The sequence below is a fragment of the Hydra viridissima genome, unplaced genomic scaffold (assembly GCF_058129835.1).
Source record: "Hydra viridissima isolate aposymbiotic clone 2 unplaced genomic scaffold, HvirCarnegie_v1 scaffold_2, whole genome shotgun sequence".
In the NCBI taxonomy this organism is placed as follows: domain Eukaryota; kingdom Metazoa; phylum Cnidaria; class Hydrozoa; order Anthoathecata; family Hydridae; genus Hydra; species Hydra viridissima.
The window spans coordinates 23,496,296-23,513,842 of NW_028324301.1; the positions used below are offsets into that span (position 1 = coordinate 23,496,296).

General features: G+C 29.5%; 1 protein-coding gene and 1 long non-coding RNA gene across 2 annotated transcripts; one reads left to right on the forward strand and one right to left on the reverse strand.

Annotated features, from left to right (window-relative positions):
* Window positions 1-3,010: 3,010 nt before the first annotated feature.
* Window positions 3,011-4,584, reverse strand: LOC145185236 (uncharacterized). The gene is made up of 2 exons (XM_080061088.2): window positions 4,023-4,584; window positions 3,011-3,624 (listed from the first exon to the last, which is right to left on the reverse strand). Exons 1-2 carry the CDS (start codon window positions 4,486-4,488, stop codon window positions 3,320-3,322), a joined length of 771 nt encoding a protein of 256 aa, XP_079917214.2. The 5' UTR covers window positions 4,489-4,584; the 3' UTR covers window positions 3,011-3,319.
* Window positions 4,585-11,938: 7,354 nt separating this feature from the next.
* On the forward strand, window positions 11,939-15,903 carry LOC149892531 (uncharacterized). The gene is made up of 2 exons (XR_016450117.1): window positions 11,939-13,889; window positions 14,050-15,903. It is a non-coding gene; the product is annotated as an uncharacterized LOC149892531 (long non-coding RNA).
* The last annotated feature ends 1,644 nt before the right edge of the window (window positions 15,904-17,547 follow it).

Here is a 17,547-nt window from a genome sequence, read left to right on the forward strand (position 1 = left end):
TAAAATCACCTAAGAATCACTTTTCAAAAATGGTGTTTTTATGTTGCGTGTGTCTTCCATCAGTCTGAAAGCTAGTGCCGAATTAAAGTTTTCATAACCAGTAAAATCTTAACTGATTTGGCGCCACAACTTGGAAACTTTTTTAATTAACGTTTTAAACAATCTCGCAAACTACATACTGCAATAGTTTATTTGCAAAAAACTATTTGCCTGCAGGAGCATTTTTCTTTGTATCAGGTAAGGCTTCTTGTTACTTTTTTTTCCAACACCGTTTTTTTCTTCTGCGCATTTTTCTGCTTTTGCTCCTCGGTTTCCTTAAATTTTATACAATATTTAATTCGCCTCCCCCCCCCCCCTAATCGGTTTTTCATATCTTATTTAACTATAAGAATATAAATTAAAATTTAGCTTTACTCATAAGTGAAATGGATTAAAAATTTATCTGTTGAGAAAAAATCAGTTGAAGTTGAAACAGAAAGTGAATTTTGAATTCATAGTGCTACTCAATCTTATTTCTTTTGCTCCAAAAAATGACTATAAAATGATGATGGTATGCTGACCACTCTCATAGCACTGGATAAAAGAACTTTCTTTGAACTCATCACACATTTTTATAAAGGACTGGCGACTAATTATTGATCGACTAAATCCAGTCTTGTTGCCGATTCCAGTTGTCTACTTACCAGTTTATCTTTGAAGAAGATTTTATGATTTGAAGAGTTTGTGGAAACCTGAAAGTGATTGCAATTGTTATGGTCTACTTAGTTACACAAAGTTTAACTGTTCTTTGTGAATAGCACAATTGCCTCAGACATGCGCAGTGTGCGAGACATGTAATAGTGCTTTAGAAAACACAAAACCAAAGTATAAAGAAATTTAGTAGCGTGTTTAAGAACCGCGTAATTCGTTTTTCAAAAACAAATTCCACTATCAAAAAACGTGTACCAAAAAAAATGCTGCGCTAAACTTTAAAAACATTTAAAACCGTGTAAAAATAGTTGACCTAAAATTGTTTGAGGCATAAGCGTATTTTGTTTTTGTTATGAGGCATGCAGTCTTTCTTTTATCACGCGAGATTCAACTGTCACACGATGTTTTTAAGTTTAAATTGTATTGTTTTATTATCGAATGAGAAGATTTCAACATAATTTTTCTGGCCATTTGTTTGTTAGATTTTATAACTTTTTATTTATAATTTATATGTTTATATTTTTATTTATAATTTATCTTTTAAAGCCAAAAAATATTTCGTAGCAGTGAAAAAAAAACCTTTACAACATTCTGACGTAAAGGTTAAGAATATTTCAAGCTTTCTACAATTTTTACAGATTGAATGCAAACATCAAAACTATTGTAAAGACCTTTTTATTGACGTTAGGGAAAATTTAAATAAGTTTACGATGAACCATATTTTATCATGCAGTGTTATTAACTTGTAACTAGCATTTATACATTTCTTTGCTAAAACCACACTGAATACAATTAACTTGATTTGAACAAAAAAAAAAAAAAAAAATACTGAATTCCAATTTTTTTAAAATCTTTTTTATAAAGTTTTCTTTTGCATTTGATTTAACTTAAAAACACTTAAATCACATATACCATACACATCAAATATATCATATATACAATATGTAAAGCATATGTACCAATATACCATACTCAAATAAAAAAAAACGCTAGAGCATTGGAAAAATAGTTCTTCTGAAAGGTTTGATGGTCAGGTTATTAGATTTGCGGCATTCACCTTTTAATTTCTCACATTTTTCATAAATCAGCAAGAAGATTGAAGTAGTTATAAATGAATGAGAAAAAAGGATAGAAACGACCTGATGATTTTGAATCTACTTGATTATTTAGAATCAAATTTTGCTATTAAAGTTAAATCTATTGAAATAAATAAAGGACAGTGAATTAGAATACTAAAGTGTGGCGGCAGATTTTGATTAGAACCATATTTTAGAATAATACTACCTTATTACACTCCTAAAACCATATACTTAAGGCCGTTGCTACTTGAAGCGCAATGCGCTCTATGCAGCCATACGCTACTCGGAGCGCAATACTTTATACGCATGCGCTAAATCTTGTTGGTGTTAACCCTATCCCTATTCCTACCAACCAGCTTTATTGTGAAATATAAATCGCACTGTTATCATAAAATAATTGCGCATGCGTGTACAATACTGCGCTCTGAGTAGCTTATGGCTATATAGAGCGCATTGCGCTCTTCGAAGACTTTTCGTATACTTAAATAGGCGCTTTTTTATTGACAAGGACAGATTTTTTGCCTTCATTAAAGAAAGTTTAAACTGCGCAGTCTTTAAAAAACGCAGTTTTTTCTATTTCTTTTTTACTTTCTTCCAATCTGAGAATTAAATTTTGTCTATTGACTTTCCAGTTTACATAAGTTAAAAAGCACGAATGGTACGGAGGCGATTATTTACAATAGAATAATCATTGAATATATGTGAGATGAAAAACTGTATGACAAGTTTTTATTAATTACAATTTTGTTCTCGTCAAAGTTTATATAACGTATTCACTTTAAAAGAGTATTATTTGTTACACGAAATTAACCGATTAAAATGTCACGCGTTTGTTTAAATAAGTTTCTTATCAATTAACTCTTTGTCGACGTGCTTCTGTCATAATGTAATTCAAATTCATAATTCGTTGTGATTTTTACTTTTATATTTTTACAATTTAATTGAAGAGCTTTTTAAGCTGTTAAAATTGTTTTGGTAAATGGAAACTGAACGCCATAAAAAAAAGCGATATTTTCAACGCGTGCGTTACTTGAGTCTCTTATCATTAACTCTATTAATATAATAATAATGATTTTTTTTCATTTAGAAGAAAAGCTGTAGAGCATACCAAAAACAGTGTTCATGTTTAATTCTTTTACGATCTTCATGAAATAGTTGTGACGTAAAAGACATCATTATTAAAAGTCTTTTTGAAAAGAAAATTAATAATTTAGCTAAACGAAAAAATAAAAAGTGATATCTGAAATAATACAAGATGATATTTTTTACGGATAGAGTATAATTCTTTACAATTCGGAATAACTTAGCGTCGTATGAAAAATAAATTTTTATATACAAATCAAAATACAAAAAAGCTTAAATCGCAAAAATTCATGAATTATTAAATATTTTTTATGTACATTTTTCAATTAACCATGGAACTCTTGCCATTTTATTTTCCTTCTTTTATTTTTCTCCTGGTTTTCTTTATAAAATCTTTGAAAGTTCGAAAGAGGATTGTATAAGAAAATAATTTCTTGTGGAAAGACAGAAAAACGTGATATCAGAAATTACTCTGGAGAGCTAGGGCTGCCAATGGGGGAATAGCTATATCCTTTCTTATCTTTTTTCCATTTAACGCGTCTGTTTTGAAACCATATTTTTACTTGTTTTTCAGTTAAATCCAAAATTGCAGCGATCTGGATTCTCCTTAGTCTCGATAAATATCGATTGTTTTGAAATTCTTTTTCAAGTTCAAGCAGTTGTATGCTCGTGTAAGCGGTTCGGATCCGTTTTGATTTCCCGAAAAGGTCCTCTTCTTGTTGCTGGTGTTGCAATTGAAGTTGACGAGTATGGCGTACTTCTAGGTCGTAAACTAAAATTTAGACAAAATAGTTTAATAGCGTCGCCTTGACGAAAATATCGTGCGCCTTTGAGGATATTATAAACCGCTCAAATAGACGCGTCCATTAGTGCAAAAGGGCGCTTAAATCTAACAACAATAATAAAAAGTGCGCGATTTATGCCGAACTTTTGAAAAATTCTTAAATCTTAGTTAGAATGTTAGTCTTTCAAATCCCGAAGTTATCATCGGCGCATTGATGTCTATCTTTTTTTTTTTTGCGTCTTTTTTATCTTTATTGTAAATATAGATAATACTTTTATATTATTCCCTAAATAATAATTTTAAAAATTTTTATTTTATACAAACCTTATATTAAAAAAAAAAGAGAGAGAAAAAAGAAAATACATAAGTATTCAAACTCAGCCTACCATAGTTTGGGGAAAACTGTGCTCTTTGTCCGTGCAAAGGAGATGTAATAGGATAAAGTCTCGACCTTTCAATTCCATATAAATCTCTAGGAGAATGCTCATGTGGTTCTCTGGTGTATGGATATTGTGAAGAAGCCCCTTCGCCCGGCTCCCTAGATTCGCATACGGTGCATATGGGCTGAACGGGATGCGGCCGACAGCAATTACACATAGAAGGTCCTCTTACACAACTGATTACTTGGTGCACTCTTTCTAGAGGATGTCTTTCCAATTGATTAACAGGTGAATCTAAACTTCTTGGAGAAGATGAAGGAGAATATCTAATCATTGAGGCAACCGGTGAATAACTCGGGGATCGGTCTGAAGGGGACGACTCACGAAATAGAAAAGCTGTTGCTGGTTGTTGCCGCATCTTAAACTTCTCTTTTTCATGTATTATCGAGTCTATCAAAAACGATGTTGACATTTTATTTCATAAAAAATCATATATCTATTTATTTCCACTTCCAGAAGATGTTCGCAGTTGAGCGTATCGCTTTAATTGGTTTAAACTTCCTGTTACGCTCGCTGTTATACTCACTTTAGAAAGCTGCACATGCGCAGTAGCTGTTTTTTTTAATATAGAACTGAATTATTTGACAATTGAGCATGTGAAAAAGAAGATGTGTTGAATGTTTTATTTTTGTTTCGCTAAAGAATGAAAAACAATAGCAATTTAATTAAGCCAAAAACAGTGAACATAAGAAGAACATGAAAGAACATTAAGAACATACAGAAAAAACGGCAAACTTGAAAGAAAATGTTGGTCAACAACCTAACAAAACAAAAATATGGTGCTGTTCCGTGTTATGTAATGAAATGAGCTTAATATAAGATAATAGTAATATCAATTTTCGTTTCAAATAATAGAATTAAAAATCGACATAAATAAGAAAAGGTTATTCTTATTGATTGACCGTGGCGTGATTTTAATTTTTATACCAAACTCTTGTCAGTGAGGTCTCGGAAAAAAACTTTATCCCTTTATTAAAAAAAGCTTATTTATATGATTTTCCGGGGCCTTTTTAATGTTTGCTAACTTTTAAAAAAGTTTTTAAAATCTTTTAAAATAATTTACTTCGTCATCAAAGTTTTTTTTTTATAAATTTTTTTATAAATTTATAAATTTTTTATAAAATTTTTACAAATAAATTGCATTTTTACAACAAAAAAAAAAAAAAAAAAATCAAAAAAATCAAAAAAATCAAATAAAATGAATTGAAAATAAGATAAAATAAATAACACAAATAGTGTACATTTTTTTTCGTAAAATCATGAGAGGAAAAAGAATTTTAAGATCTAAAATATTGTAAAAGTTGAGACCAATAAAAAGAGACGCAGAAGGAAGAAAAAAGAGACGAAAAATAAGGCTCAATTACTTGTATATTTTCAATGCCTGTACATTTCAAATACCTACAAACTTTAAATAGACACAAAAGTAATCCAATAATCTTCTTTCGTCAAGTTTTAATAGTAAACAGAACTGTTCCCTATTAAAAATTAATGATGTTTATTTTAAATTGTATATTTTACTTTTGTGAATTACAGACAAATTTTGAACCAAAACTTCTGCGTCGGTTTTTTGATAGAGCGACGCTCTCTAAGTAGTTGATAGAATTAGCTAAGAAAAATGCGGAGTTTAAATTAGAGGTGTAGGCGAACAGCTAATCTCATAATTATAACGGTGTTGTTTTTGCGTTTATTTATAAAACGGCTTAATAAGTTATTACTGATTATACTTCATAAACCTCCTCAGTCATTTAACAGTCCTGTTTACAAAAAGTAATTAAAAGTTAGAAGAATTTTGCGTAAAATATCAAATAGAATTTGAAGTATCAAATAGGAATAGAGATGTTGAAATGAGATATTCCTCAAAAGAAAAATATAATAACTTCTTCGTTTAAGAAATTAAAAGAATCCGATCCTTTTAAATATTAACGACGAGGAAATTAATTGGACAATTTACTCCGTACAAAATAGAATTCCACGAATAAAAGAAACAAAAATTAATGTAAAAAATAAAAATTAATTCTCTTTATAGAAAATAAACATTTTTTCTTCATTTGCAATAAAATGTATTAACATAAAAAATAAGACGGTTAATCAGTTAAAAAAAAAATAATTTGTGATTGTTTTTTTTTTTTTAACAACTAGGTGAATAGATTTTAGTGTAGAGAAAGTGGAAATAGTTTAATTGGACATTGAAAAACGCTTATTTAAAGCAATAGGAAACTTCTGTCTGTGGACTTATCTTTTCGGGGGCTGTTTGTGGGCCCTGCGCAGGATGACTCCTGTGTTTTCATAGAAACTCTTAAAAATGTTTGCAAGCATAAACAATGGCATATAATGGCACTCGACAAGAATATAATTCGATGAATTCTGTTTCCATGTTTTATAACATTGTAAATTCTGCCGATACAAAATGTTTCTTTTTATTAGAATTAACATTGAAATATTAACTAAAATGTTCAAAGTTTAGACAAAACGTAGTGCCATGTAGAGATACCTCTCCCTCCCCCTCCTCCTTCTTTTTATTATCATTTTTAAGTAACGTTGATAAGCCTAATAGATGTTTTTTAGAGCTGTAAAAAAACAAAAACAAAAAACGAATGCAAAAGGTGAAGAATATTGTGAATTCAAGGATGAAGAATAAAAAGACGACATTGTACAATATCAAATTTGTTTCAACGTTTGTGAACAAAAGTTTTTTACAATTTTTTTTGAATTAAAAACTAAATTATATATAAAAGATAAAAAAGTAGATTTTTTGTAATTAACTGTGCAATTGAATTACCAAGAAATTCAATTACGTTGTTTTAATTGTCTCTTTTTCTGATATAAACATCTGCTGCATTTACTTATATTTTCAAAGATAATTTTCATTATAAAAACAAGAAAAACAAAAAACAAAAAAAACAAGGAATCTTTTTAATAACCAACAGACATATACTTTGTAATCTCTAACAGCATATACAAGACCTATTTTACGTCACAATTTAAAATAACGAGTTCTCATATTGAAAATTCTCGTTGCAACGTGTTTTTCCATTTAAGGTGATACGAACTCACAAAGTGATATAGTTTTGATTGCAATAAAATTTTATTTTATTTGTTCAACAAAAGAGAAATTTTAACCGACAATAAACGAGCAAAGCGAATTTATTAACCGAAACATGTGTTTTGCTAGAGGAAATAGAAAATTTCTTAGTACCATATGTTTTTTGTAGACGAAATAAATATATTGATAGAGTATTCAGTAACCGTTTGTAATGCGATTAATTGAGCACTATAAAACTTTTCTCACTCAATTGTTTATATATATCAATATTTTCTTTACTAACAAAGTTTACGAAAAGTATTGCTTTTTCACTAGGTTTTTTCCAAAAGGATGAATCGGTAGATGCAAAGCCAAATCACCTGACATTTTTGTTGTGGTTGTGCACAAAAAAAATTATGTTATTTATACATGTTATTTATACATATTTATACATATTTATACAACTATGTTTTTGCAGTTTTTTTATGTGCATCGATTTCTCAATCTTAAGTTACAATAGACATGCATTTAAGTCAACATAGATATCTTAAAATTAATACTTTTATATACATAAATAAACATGATTAGCAATATAACCATTCTAGTTATGTTTAATTATATCATTTAAATACGAGAAAAAAGTTATTTTACATAAATTTATTTAATCTTTACATATTTTACTTTGAAATGGAGCTTCACAAGGTTTTGACAATAAACATGCGAATTTTATGCGTCAAATAAAAGGCGCGTTTAAACAATTACAAGAATAAAAAAGCCTCGCCCTCTCCTTCGGAAGTAAAAACGATCAATGATCACACCGATCAGAAATACTGACGAACCTTATGTACTTGCTGTCCGTTTCGCTTGAGTTATTGAGTTTCGATTGCAAAGAAATAAGTTCCCAAGAATGGCGCTTTAATTTTAACCGCCGTTTTAGGTTACAAATTTGTTTTGTTTGAGATATTTAATTCAAAGCTAGTTGAGTAAGTTTTTCCATACCGACCGTGGGTCAAAAACAAAAAGTTTTGTTACGTAACCGTAACACACTTTTTTATTTCAATCTAAAACTATGCTGTGTATATATGTATGTATGTATGTATGTATGTATGTATGTATGTATGTATGTATGTATGTATGTATGTATGTATGTATGTATGTATGTATGTATGTATGTATGTATGTATGTATGTATGTATGTATGTATGTATGTATGTATGTATGTATGTATGTATGTATGTATGTATGTATGTATGTATGTATGTATGTATGTATGTATGTATGTATGTATGTATGTATGTATGTATGTATGTATGTATGTATGTATGTATGTATGTATGTATGTATGTATGTATGTATGTATGTATGTATGTATGTATGTATGTATGTATGTATGTATGCATGTATGTATGTATGTGTATTTTTTTTTTATATATATATGTATAAAAAAATACATATAAAAAAATGTAAAACCAAATAAGTTTTTCGTTTTTTGCTGATGATTTAAATGAGTATTTGAAAGAAGAACTCATGTAAATGTTTAACAAAATATTAGATAAGATCTTATATAAGAAAGGTCTGAATTAAAATTTAACAAGATATTTATATTAGATCTTTTTTATGCGAAATCTTCCTTTTTATATGAGTTCTTTGTTGCATGTGCTTGTCCTTATGTGAGATATAATGTAACTGTGATGAAGTCTCTGTTCCAAGCCGATGGTATTCTAATGGGTCTTCTCAAATTTTAATCTATATATATGCTAGAATTAGGAATGTGTGTGAGTGAGAAATTCAGAAATTTGTTTCGAAATTTGAATTATTCAACGCAGTGATACTTTGGAATAGAGTCAGACACATGGAAATAATCAACTTAAGTTTGAAATTCGAAATGGGTTTATTATTTTTGTTCGGCAAGTCGTTATGGAAAACAATTTTAAATTCATTAAGCAAATATATTTATTTCATGAGTGAATTTCTATATCTGTATAAAATATAGATCAAAATGCAAAATATTAAGAAAAGGTTACCAAATATTTTGACTTAATAGCTCCTTAAATTAATGTTAATTCTACCGATTCCGTCAAATGTTAAACAATCTTTAGCTACTTTTTAACCTTTAGGAAATAACTCTAACTGAACATCTTTTATTGATGATTCTATTTATAACTGTGTCACAGGTTCCGAAATTGCGCTCCCTCATCGACATTTCTTATTTACGGTCGTTCAGGAAATGTCACAATTTTATCAATGAAGCGAGATCATCGGAATATATGACCAAAAAAAAATGTATATATATATATATATATATAACGAAAGTAATTGTTGTTTAAATAATGGTTTTGGAGTAGAGCGTGTGCTTTTAAAAATATTTTATATAACCTTTAAAATTTTTAGATTACGTTGATTAAAGATCAGATAATGTTCAGTAAGTATTTTTTAGACGCACACTTAGTTGCATACGTAGAGGTGCACGGTGCAATGTATGATTTCTATTAACCATTCATTCGCGTATTATTTTTTAAAAAAAGATTTACATAGACATGTGACGCCTGTGTTTAGTTAAAATGCCAAAAGCTTGAAGTAACCAAACAAGTTCTATAAGCTATTCAACAATCTGTGATTCATCTGCGTAAGGTATAATAATAAATATTGATATGGAAAGTCTAACAAATAAAGGTTGTCTTCATTGAAAATTTAAAGAGGTGAAGCTCTCTTCAAATGTTTTACATTACCTATTGAAGCTGCTCAAAAACAATGTTTTTTGTTGCAACTTCGAGCACAGGCTTCCCTGAGCTAAGAACTTGGTCTTATTTGCTACATTGCTTCAATTGTTTCTAAGCAAATTTTTTAGATGACCACTTTCCTCATCTTTTGAACTCTTTCTGATATAACAATAATTAATAAAGTTATAATTCTACAATAGTTATGACATAGAAACAATCTTAAAACAATAATTATTAAATGATAATATCAATGATAAAATAATAATTACAAATTAATAAACATAAAAGAACAATTGTATAATAATGATAAATACAACATTAATTATAAAATAAATATTTGTTTCTCATCATATTATGATAATAAGATCCTATGATTTAATAATGATCATAATATCTAAATAACTGGTTTATAATGATCATTTACAGTTTCTGGAATATTTATAACTCTTTAAAAGTTTAAAAATAGAGGCTTTTGTTACTATAGCATTTATAGAAACAGTAACAGTTAATATGACAATTTGAACGTTTTTTTAACCGTCCCAATTCTTATCATCATGAAATTATTTATCAAAAATCACGGAATTCTTTTAATACTCGCATCATGATTTTTAATCACTATGGTTGAAATAATAAACGCAATGCAGGTTTTATTATCAATAAATAGTTATAATAATAAAGTTTCATATAAGTGCTGTTAAATTTATATAACTATTTTTAGAAAAGAAAAAGTAACTTGTCAGAAATATCATATTTAAAGCACATGCTGAAAAAGTTGCAGTTGTAGCAGAATACAGAAGAACTTATAAAACATCGACTTTCAAAAACTGTATTTCTGAAGACGTATTTTGAGTATGATAAACTGATTCATTTTCATGTGTATATGTATTCGTCAACTATTGCGTCTCTGACAACATTTTTTAAAGTTTGCCTGACCAATTCCCTTTCTTGTCCATCGTTTTCGGAGATGGCATCCCTACGGCAATTTTTTCTATCACTGTTCTGATGGTTTGCTATAAGTTTGCTTGTACTTTTAAGATTTTCCAAGTGCAATTTTAAACATTGAGCTGACTCTTTGCTTTGGATTTGGTTGTCTTTTTTTTTTACAAAAATCTTCTTTAAGGAATGTTGTTTCGACTTTCTCCTCTCCTTCTCAACCAAATCGTCAATCGAAACATCAATAAAGTGCTCAATATCAATTTCCTCAACGGACATTTTAAGATATCTCTTTTTGCTCTGCAAATAATGCTTCGTTGCTTTACTTGTTCAATCTCTAAATGGTGAATGAACCACCTAAATGTAAAATAAATTGGCCTCTCTAACAAGTCTTATTTTAATTTTCTTTCAAATTTTTCCTTTTTATAGTTTTTCAAACCCTTAATTATGGTTTTTTCTGTCGGTTTCTCTTATTGCGTCTTATTATTAACTTAACGAGGTGTTTTTTTTTTATTTTACGTATAAATCGGGATGGAAAATACATTCTTCATCAATAAGATAATATGTCTACATTTTAAATTATTTATTTTCAGCATGTGTCACACTTTTTAACTGTGATATTTATGACATTAGATTATTTTGACTTTTCCTTCTCAAATATGAAGTTTCGATTTGTAAAGAGTTGCTATGCACAATCACATTTTTTTTTTTGCGTATGTTCTGCGTACGTTCTGCGTAAAAAATTATGATCAAAGGTGTGGAGATCAAAAAAGAAAAATCGCCTATAAGAAAAAAAATCAATCACAATTAGAATTATTGTTATTTTCAAAATAAATTATCTTTGTATCGGAATAAAGATCAAATAGAAAGGACATAAGCCATGAATTTTAAAGTGGTGTCCACACTTTCAGTCAAAATCGAAAACCAAAGCTCTTTGACTTTTTAAATGAACTGAAATGTTTTCGAATTGCTAAAATATACAGCTCTTGGCTGGCTCTTTCAAAATTAATAGAGCGCGGTTCCGAACAGACGCTCTCGAATAATATAATAATAATTTTAATAGAAATGCCCGAAATTTATGTTAAAGCAATGTTTAGACCAATCCTGTGCCGTTTGTTACTTCTCTGCAAGAGAAAACTTATAGCTAAAACGGCTATTTTTAACGCAGCAAGATAAACGCCACCAAGATAATGACGTCAATTATTCAGCGAAGCAATGCAAGAATCGAAAGCACCTTTCGCTTTCTGTCCAATTTTGCTCAGTTTCAGAATTGATGAAGCGTTTATTGCACAATGAAACCTTCAGCAGACTTAATACATGATTTGTGTGTGTGTATATACACACACCCATATATTTATAAACACAAAAGCACACACACGCGCACACACATATATTTATAAACACACAAACACACACACACACACACAAACACAAACAAACACAAACAAATACATTCCCGTCCATAATTATTTGAACGACGGAGAGATTTTTAAAAAAATGCTTAAACTTAATTTTTTGCTTTTTTTTACTTTTATTTTTGTGATATTATATTTCTTTTTTTTTATTTTTGTAACATTAATAAATCATGGTGATTTAAACGAGAATCGATAATTTAAGAAAAAAATTATAAATTTAACAATATATGTTTTTATATTATCTTTATATTATCTCAAGTGGGTGTTAACGTTTTCTTTACCTAAATATATCCTCTTTAAATAAACTATGATAACTTCCGCGGTTTTCCAGGCCGGTGTTCATGTTAAAGTTATAGACGTTGCGAAACATAAACATTTAACTGTTCCTTCGTTTCGCCAGAGTGAAGTTTGTAATTTTGTTATTTTTATTGAAGTTGATATTTTTAATAAAAAATGGCAAGAAAATGCGATATATCAGTAGAAACACAATGTTCAAAATTCACATAGTCGTGAGAAAAATATTCAATAAGACAAATTGCAAAAAAATGAAAAATTTCTTCTTCAGCTGTATGGAATTTTATAAAAAGAAGAAAGAAAATGGAAATGAAGCGAATTACCTCTGCTTCTGAAGACAGAAGATTTGCTACCACTAGTAAAAGAAATAGACTATTAGTTACACCATAGATTACAAATAGTATAAACACTTTCCGAGAAGAACTAATACCTGTAAAAACAGTGAAGAAGCAATTGATAGAAGCAGGGTTTGGTAATAGAATAGCCGCAAGGTAACCACTTCTTCACCCCCAAAATAAGAAATGAAAACTGTAATCGGCAAAACAACATAAACAATTGAGTGTTCGTGACTTGAAACGTGTTCTTTATACCGACGAGTTAAAATTCCAAATTTTTGGTTTGAAGAAATATTGTCCGAGTATTTGTTCGAAGAAAAGTTGGTGAAAAACATTGTAGTAATTATTTAAGTAAATTAGAAATCGATAAAATAATCAAGAATGATCTGGCCGCCCCAGTCACCCGATTTTTTTTTTTTTTTTTTTCCCAATTGAATTTTTATGGGATGAATTATAAATGTCAAAAAATTAATGCCTAAGGGTGCAAAAACTTAAAAGTGAGTGGCATAAAAAAGACTTTTAAATATTGGAAAACTTGTTCTGGAGAATCCCACAACTTTATAAAGCGGTTATTACCACTAAAGGTGGCTACAAGGTAATTCCATGTAAAAGTAGGACAGTCATTCCAACCAACCCCTCAGATTTCCATTAAATTTTAACTAATGGTACCTATCAATGAAACATGAAAAAATGCAAAATTTGAGCTCCCAACTCCAAATAGTTCAAAAGTTATGATGTTTTGAAAATTACCTTAGAATGCCATATTTTTTGTTCACGTCTGCCATGATGAATTTTATAGCATCACCTTTTTTTGAATAATTCAAACTCTAGTGGAACCAAACCTAACCATTTTTGAGTGTGCTGAATCCAAATTTTAAAATGGCGAAGACAAATGCACACCCTTGCCTAGAATTGAATACTTTGAAAACCTTCCTAATGATGATAGAGAAATATTAATGTGAAGGACTGGGCAACCAATAATCAACGTCAAATCAACAACTTGTCTCCATCATAAACATGTTCATTTGAAGCTCTATGCAACGGAAGTAACACAATGCTGCAATCTATTTAATGCTCATAAAAAGCTAGGATAGGTATTTATAGCAGATGATTTTTTTTCTTAAATATGCATTTACAGATTATTTTAGCTAACATTTTAAAGTTTAACAAATAGGCATCAAACAATCTCTTACCTTTAGATGTCTTTTTTAAACTTCTTTGTAATAGATATTACAGGTTCATTTTATTTTGCAGCCAGTCTTCTTGAAAACAACTTGGATACGGTAAAGTCACAATGCAGTAAAGGAAAATTCATGGTACCAGGTGAAAAGTTTGTCCACAATGCAGATATAAATTAGCATCAGGTGAAGAATCAAATGTGGACGAGATGAAGATTAAAGATAATACAGAGATAGAAATTATGCTAGAGTCAACAAAATCGTTGCTCAACGTTAGCTTGAGTGAACTTGAAGTTTCTCCTTTAAAGGTTTATTCGGTGAAATCCTCTAACAAACCTTCACTTGGCAAGAGAAATTTAAAACAAGTTGAAGAAGCAGTTACTAGGAAAATTGCAACTGTTCTGAATGTCACTGAATCTGATCTTGCTGTACCAGATAAGATTGAAGTTCCAAACGAGATTACCTTGTTGACTGCATGAAAGAAAAACTTAGAGTTTCTAACAGATGGCAGCAACTTCAAATTTTGACATTAGCCCCAAAATTTTAGTCTGTCAGAAAAGCAGCAAAAGAGTTTTCAGTTTCCGAAATTCAGAAGGGAAAGTTGTTGCATGAGCAAATAGGCAAAACCCTGAGCATACCCTAATGTGGTTAAACAACATCAATTCAGCCAGGATTTTTTAGAACTTGTAAACCTTTTTTACTGTGATGATGAGTATTTAAGACAAATGTCTGATTAAAAAGACTACATTAGTATTGGGCGAAATAAACACATGTCTAAAAAATTGATTTTGTGTAACCTGAAGGAAATCTATAAAGATACCCAGACCAAAAAATTGGAATTTCCGAATTTTGCAGTCTTCGGCTTAAATGGTGCATTCTTGCTAGTCCAAAAGGTACACATTCTATGTGTGTGTGTTTGTGTATAATACACCAAAATTTCAAATTGTTATTGAATGTTGCAGGCAATTAAATCATTGATAAGATTGTCTACAGCAGAGAATCAAAAGTTTGCATGATTCACCGATGCAACAGTCTTACCGGCATACAAGATGCCCAACATTTTTTAAAACTTTATCTGACACTAATTGGTGATTAGAAAAGTGATGAAAATGAAGCAGTCAGCAGTAAATTTTAAATTGTGGATAGCAACTATGACCTATTAACAATGAAGCTTCCATTAAGTGAGTTCATTGAGCTTTTATGTGAAAAGATTGATAAAATTACTTCTCATTCATTTATTGCAAATCAAGCTATCTAAAGCATCTTAAAAAGACAATTAGGCCTGAGGAAAAAATTGTTTTGGGAAATTTTGCAGAGAATTACACGTTTGTAGTATAAGATGAGATTGAAGCAAGAAACAATTTTTCCTTTACCCAATTGTCATCTATTTAATGAAAGAGAAATTGGAGGCATCTTTTTTTTGCGTAATCTCAGATGATTTAATTCATGATGTTAGATTTATCCATGAAGTTATGCATCAAACAATTGATTACATCAAAACTAATCTTTGTCCAATAATCAAAAAAGTTATTTATTTTTCTGACGGCTGCTTAGGACAGTATAAAAGCTGCAAACAATTTAATAATTTACGTCATTTTAAGATGAAATCCATTGTCTATACTAGAATTCAAGAAACATCTGTAGACAGATAGAAAAAGAACGGTTGAGAAAATCTTTCGGGATTTAGGGGGATTTAGAAGGATTTATATTAGGATTTAGAAGTGATTTTTGGAGAAGAGGTTTTGAGGATATTCTCCTTGTGGGGAGAATTTTAAGAGAAAGATTTTGAGGTGATTCTCCTTTTAAGGAGAATTTTATGAAAAATAGTTATTGAGAGATTGATAAGAAAATTTTATGAGAAGAGAATTTTTTTTGATGAGAAATTTTAAAAAGTGCTTTTTGGAAAAAGAGAAAAAGAAGATTTCAAAGTGAGAATAATTCTTATATAGAAAGAAAATTTTAACAAGAGTCCAAAGGTAGTAAGAGAAAATATTTGAGTGACTTTGATTGCATATTATTTTCGGTATTATCATATTATTATCTTTATATATTAATATTAAGGAGAATATTATTATGAAGTAAATAGTTGAGAATATTTATTAAGTAATATAAGTAAGAAAGAAAGACCAGTGGTAAGTACTGTTATTTTGTATATATTTACATTTAAGTATCATCACTATTGTTACTTGATGGACTAATACTTTTATGGAAAAGTTATACAGTTCTCACATTCTCTATTTCCGCGCTACACAAAAACACTACACTTGCACCATCGCTACGCTACTATTTGTGCTACTCACATTCCCATCTACCGCTCATAGAAAACCCCGCCTTTACATTATTGACACCATCACACAAAAAATCCACAAAATTCCCGTCCTTACACCATATAGACGAGCTTTGGGTGTTCAATACCTCTTTAATCTCCATTTTTACCAGGTTCCATTAGAAATAAAATACATGGAAAATACAGAAAAAGAGCAAAAACATCGAGAAAAAAAAGCGTCATGGTAAAATGTGATTCATTTCGCTACAGTAAAATTGTAATTTATGTTTTAACTAATTCACTGCGGTGGTAGATCGGAAATATTTATCATATAAAAAATTCTAAATCCACTTTCCAACTGATCTTTTGCTGATTTTTTAAACATTTATAAAATAAATTTTAAAAAACGAATTTTTAGTCATCAAAAAAATAACTTCTGATCAATATAATTAAAGATTATAACAAGATGGAAAAAAAAACGTTAGATGGTGTCTCGCTAAAAAAAAAAAAACGTTAGATGGTGTCTCGCTAAAAAAAAAAAAAAACGTTAGATGGTGTCTCGCTAAAAAAAAAAAAACGTTAGATGGTGTCTCGCTAAAAAAAAAAAAAAACGTTAGATGGTGTCTCGCTAAAAAAAAAAAAACGTTAGATGGTGTCTCGCTAAAAAAAAAAAGAAATCTTTGTGGGTAGAAATAACATCATTATTAAAAAGCTAAGGCATCGGAGTTAAAAGAGATTTAAAAAAAATCTTAAACAAAATATCTCTCAATAAACAAAATATCTCTCAATAAACAAAATATCTCTCAATAAACAAAATACAAAAATGCAGTAAAATGAAGTTCAGGATCTTGATAAAGAACTAATGCAAAAAACAAATTGGAATGGTTAATATAAAAAATAAACTCACTCCTGCAAAGCAACAAAACAAACAAAACATGAAGTTAAGTTGGAAATTTAACAAAAAAAATTGTCACATTTGTAATATTGAGAATTATTCTATTTGATGACTATTACTATCCATAGGCGCTGAGTCCACGGGGGCAACTGGGGCAGTGCCTCTCCCCACCTTCCGGAAATTTATACTAATAATATATTATCACGGATTATCATGAGGGCGAGAGTATCTATTCGCCCCCGTTATAATCCGTGATAATATATTATTAGTATAAATTTCCGGGGGGGGGGGGGGCACTGCCTCTGTTGCCCCCGTGGATTCGGCGCCTATGTTTTTATCTGACATGTAAGTTTTGTGTCTTTAAAGCCACAGCAGATTAATTTACTTTTTTTTTGGAATGTTTTAATTTATTA

What these genes read in the sequence shown, in the direction of transcription:
- LOC145185236 (XM_080061088.2), bottom strand. Translation starts at nt 4,488, where the DNA reads ATGTCAACATCGTTTTTGATAGACTCGATAATACATGAAAAAGAGAAG. An exon ending in ACAGTTTTCCCCAAACTATG is followed by an intron (nt 3,625 to 4,022) that starts GTAGGCTGAGTT and finishes TCTAAATTTTAG; the next exon opens with TTTACGACCTAGAAGTACGC.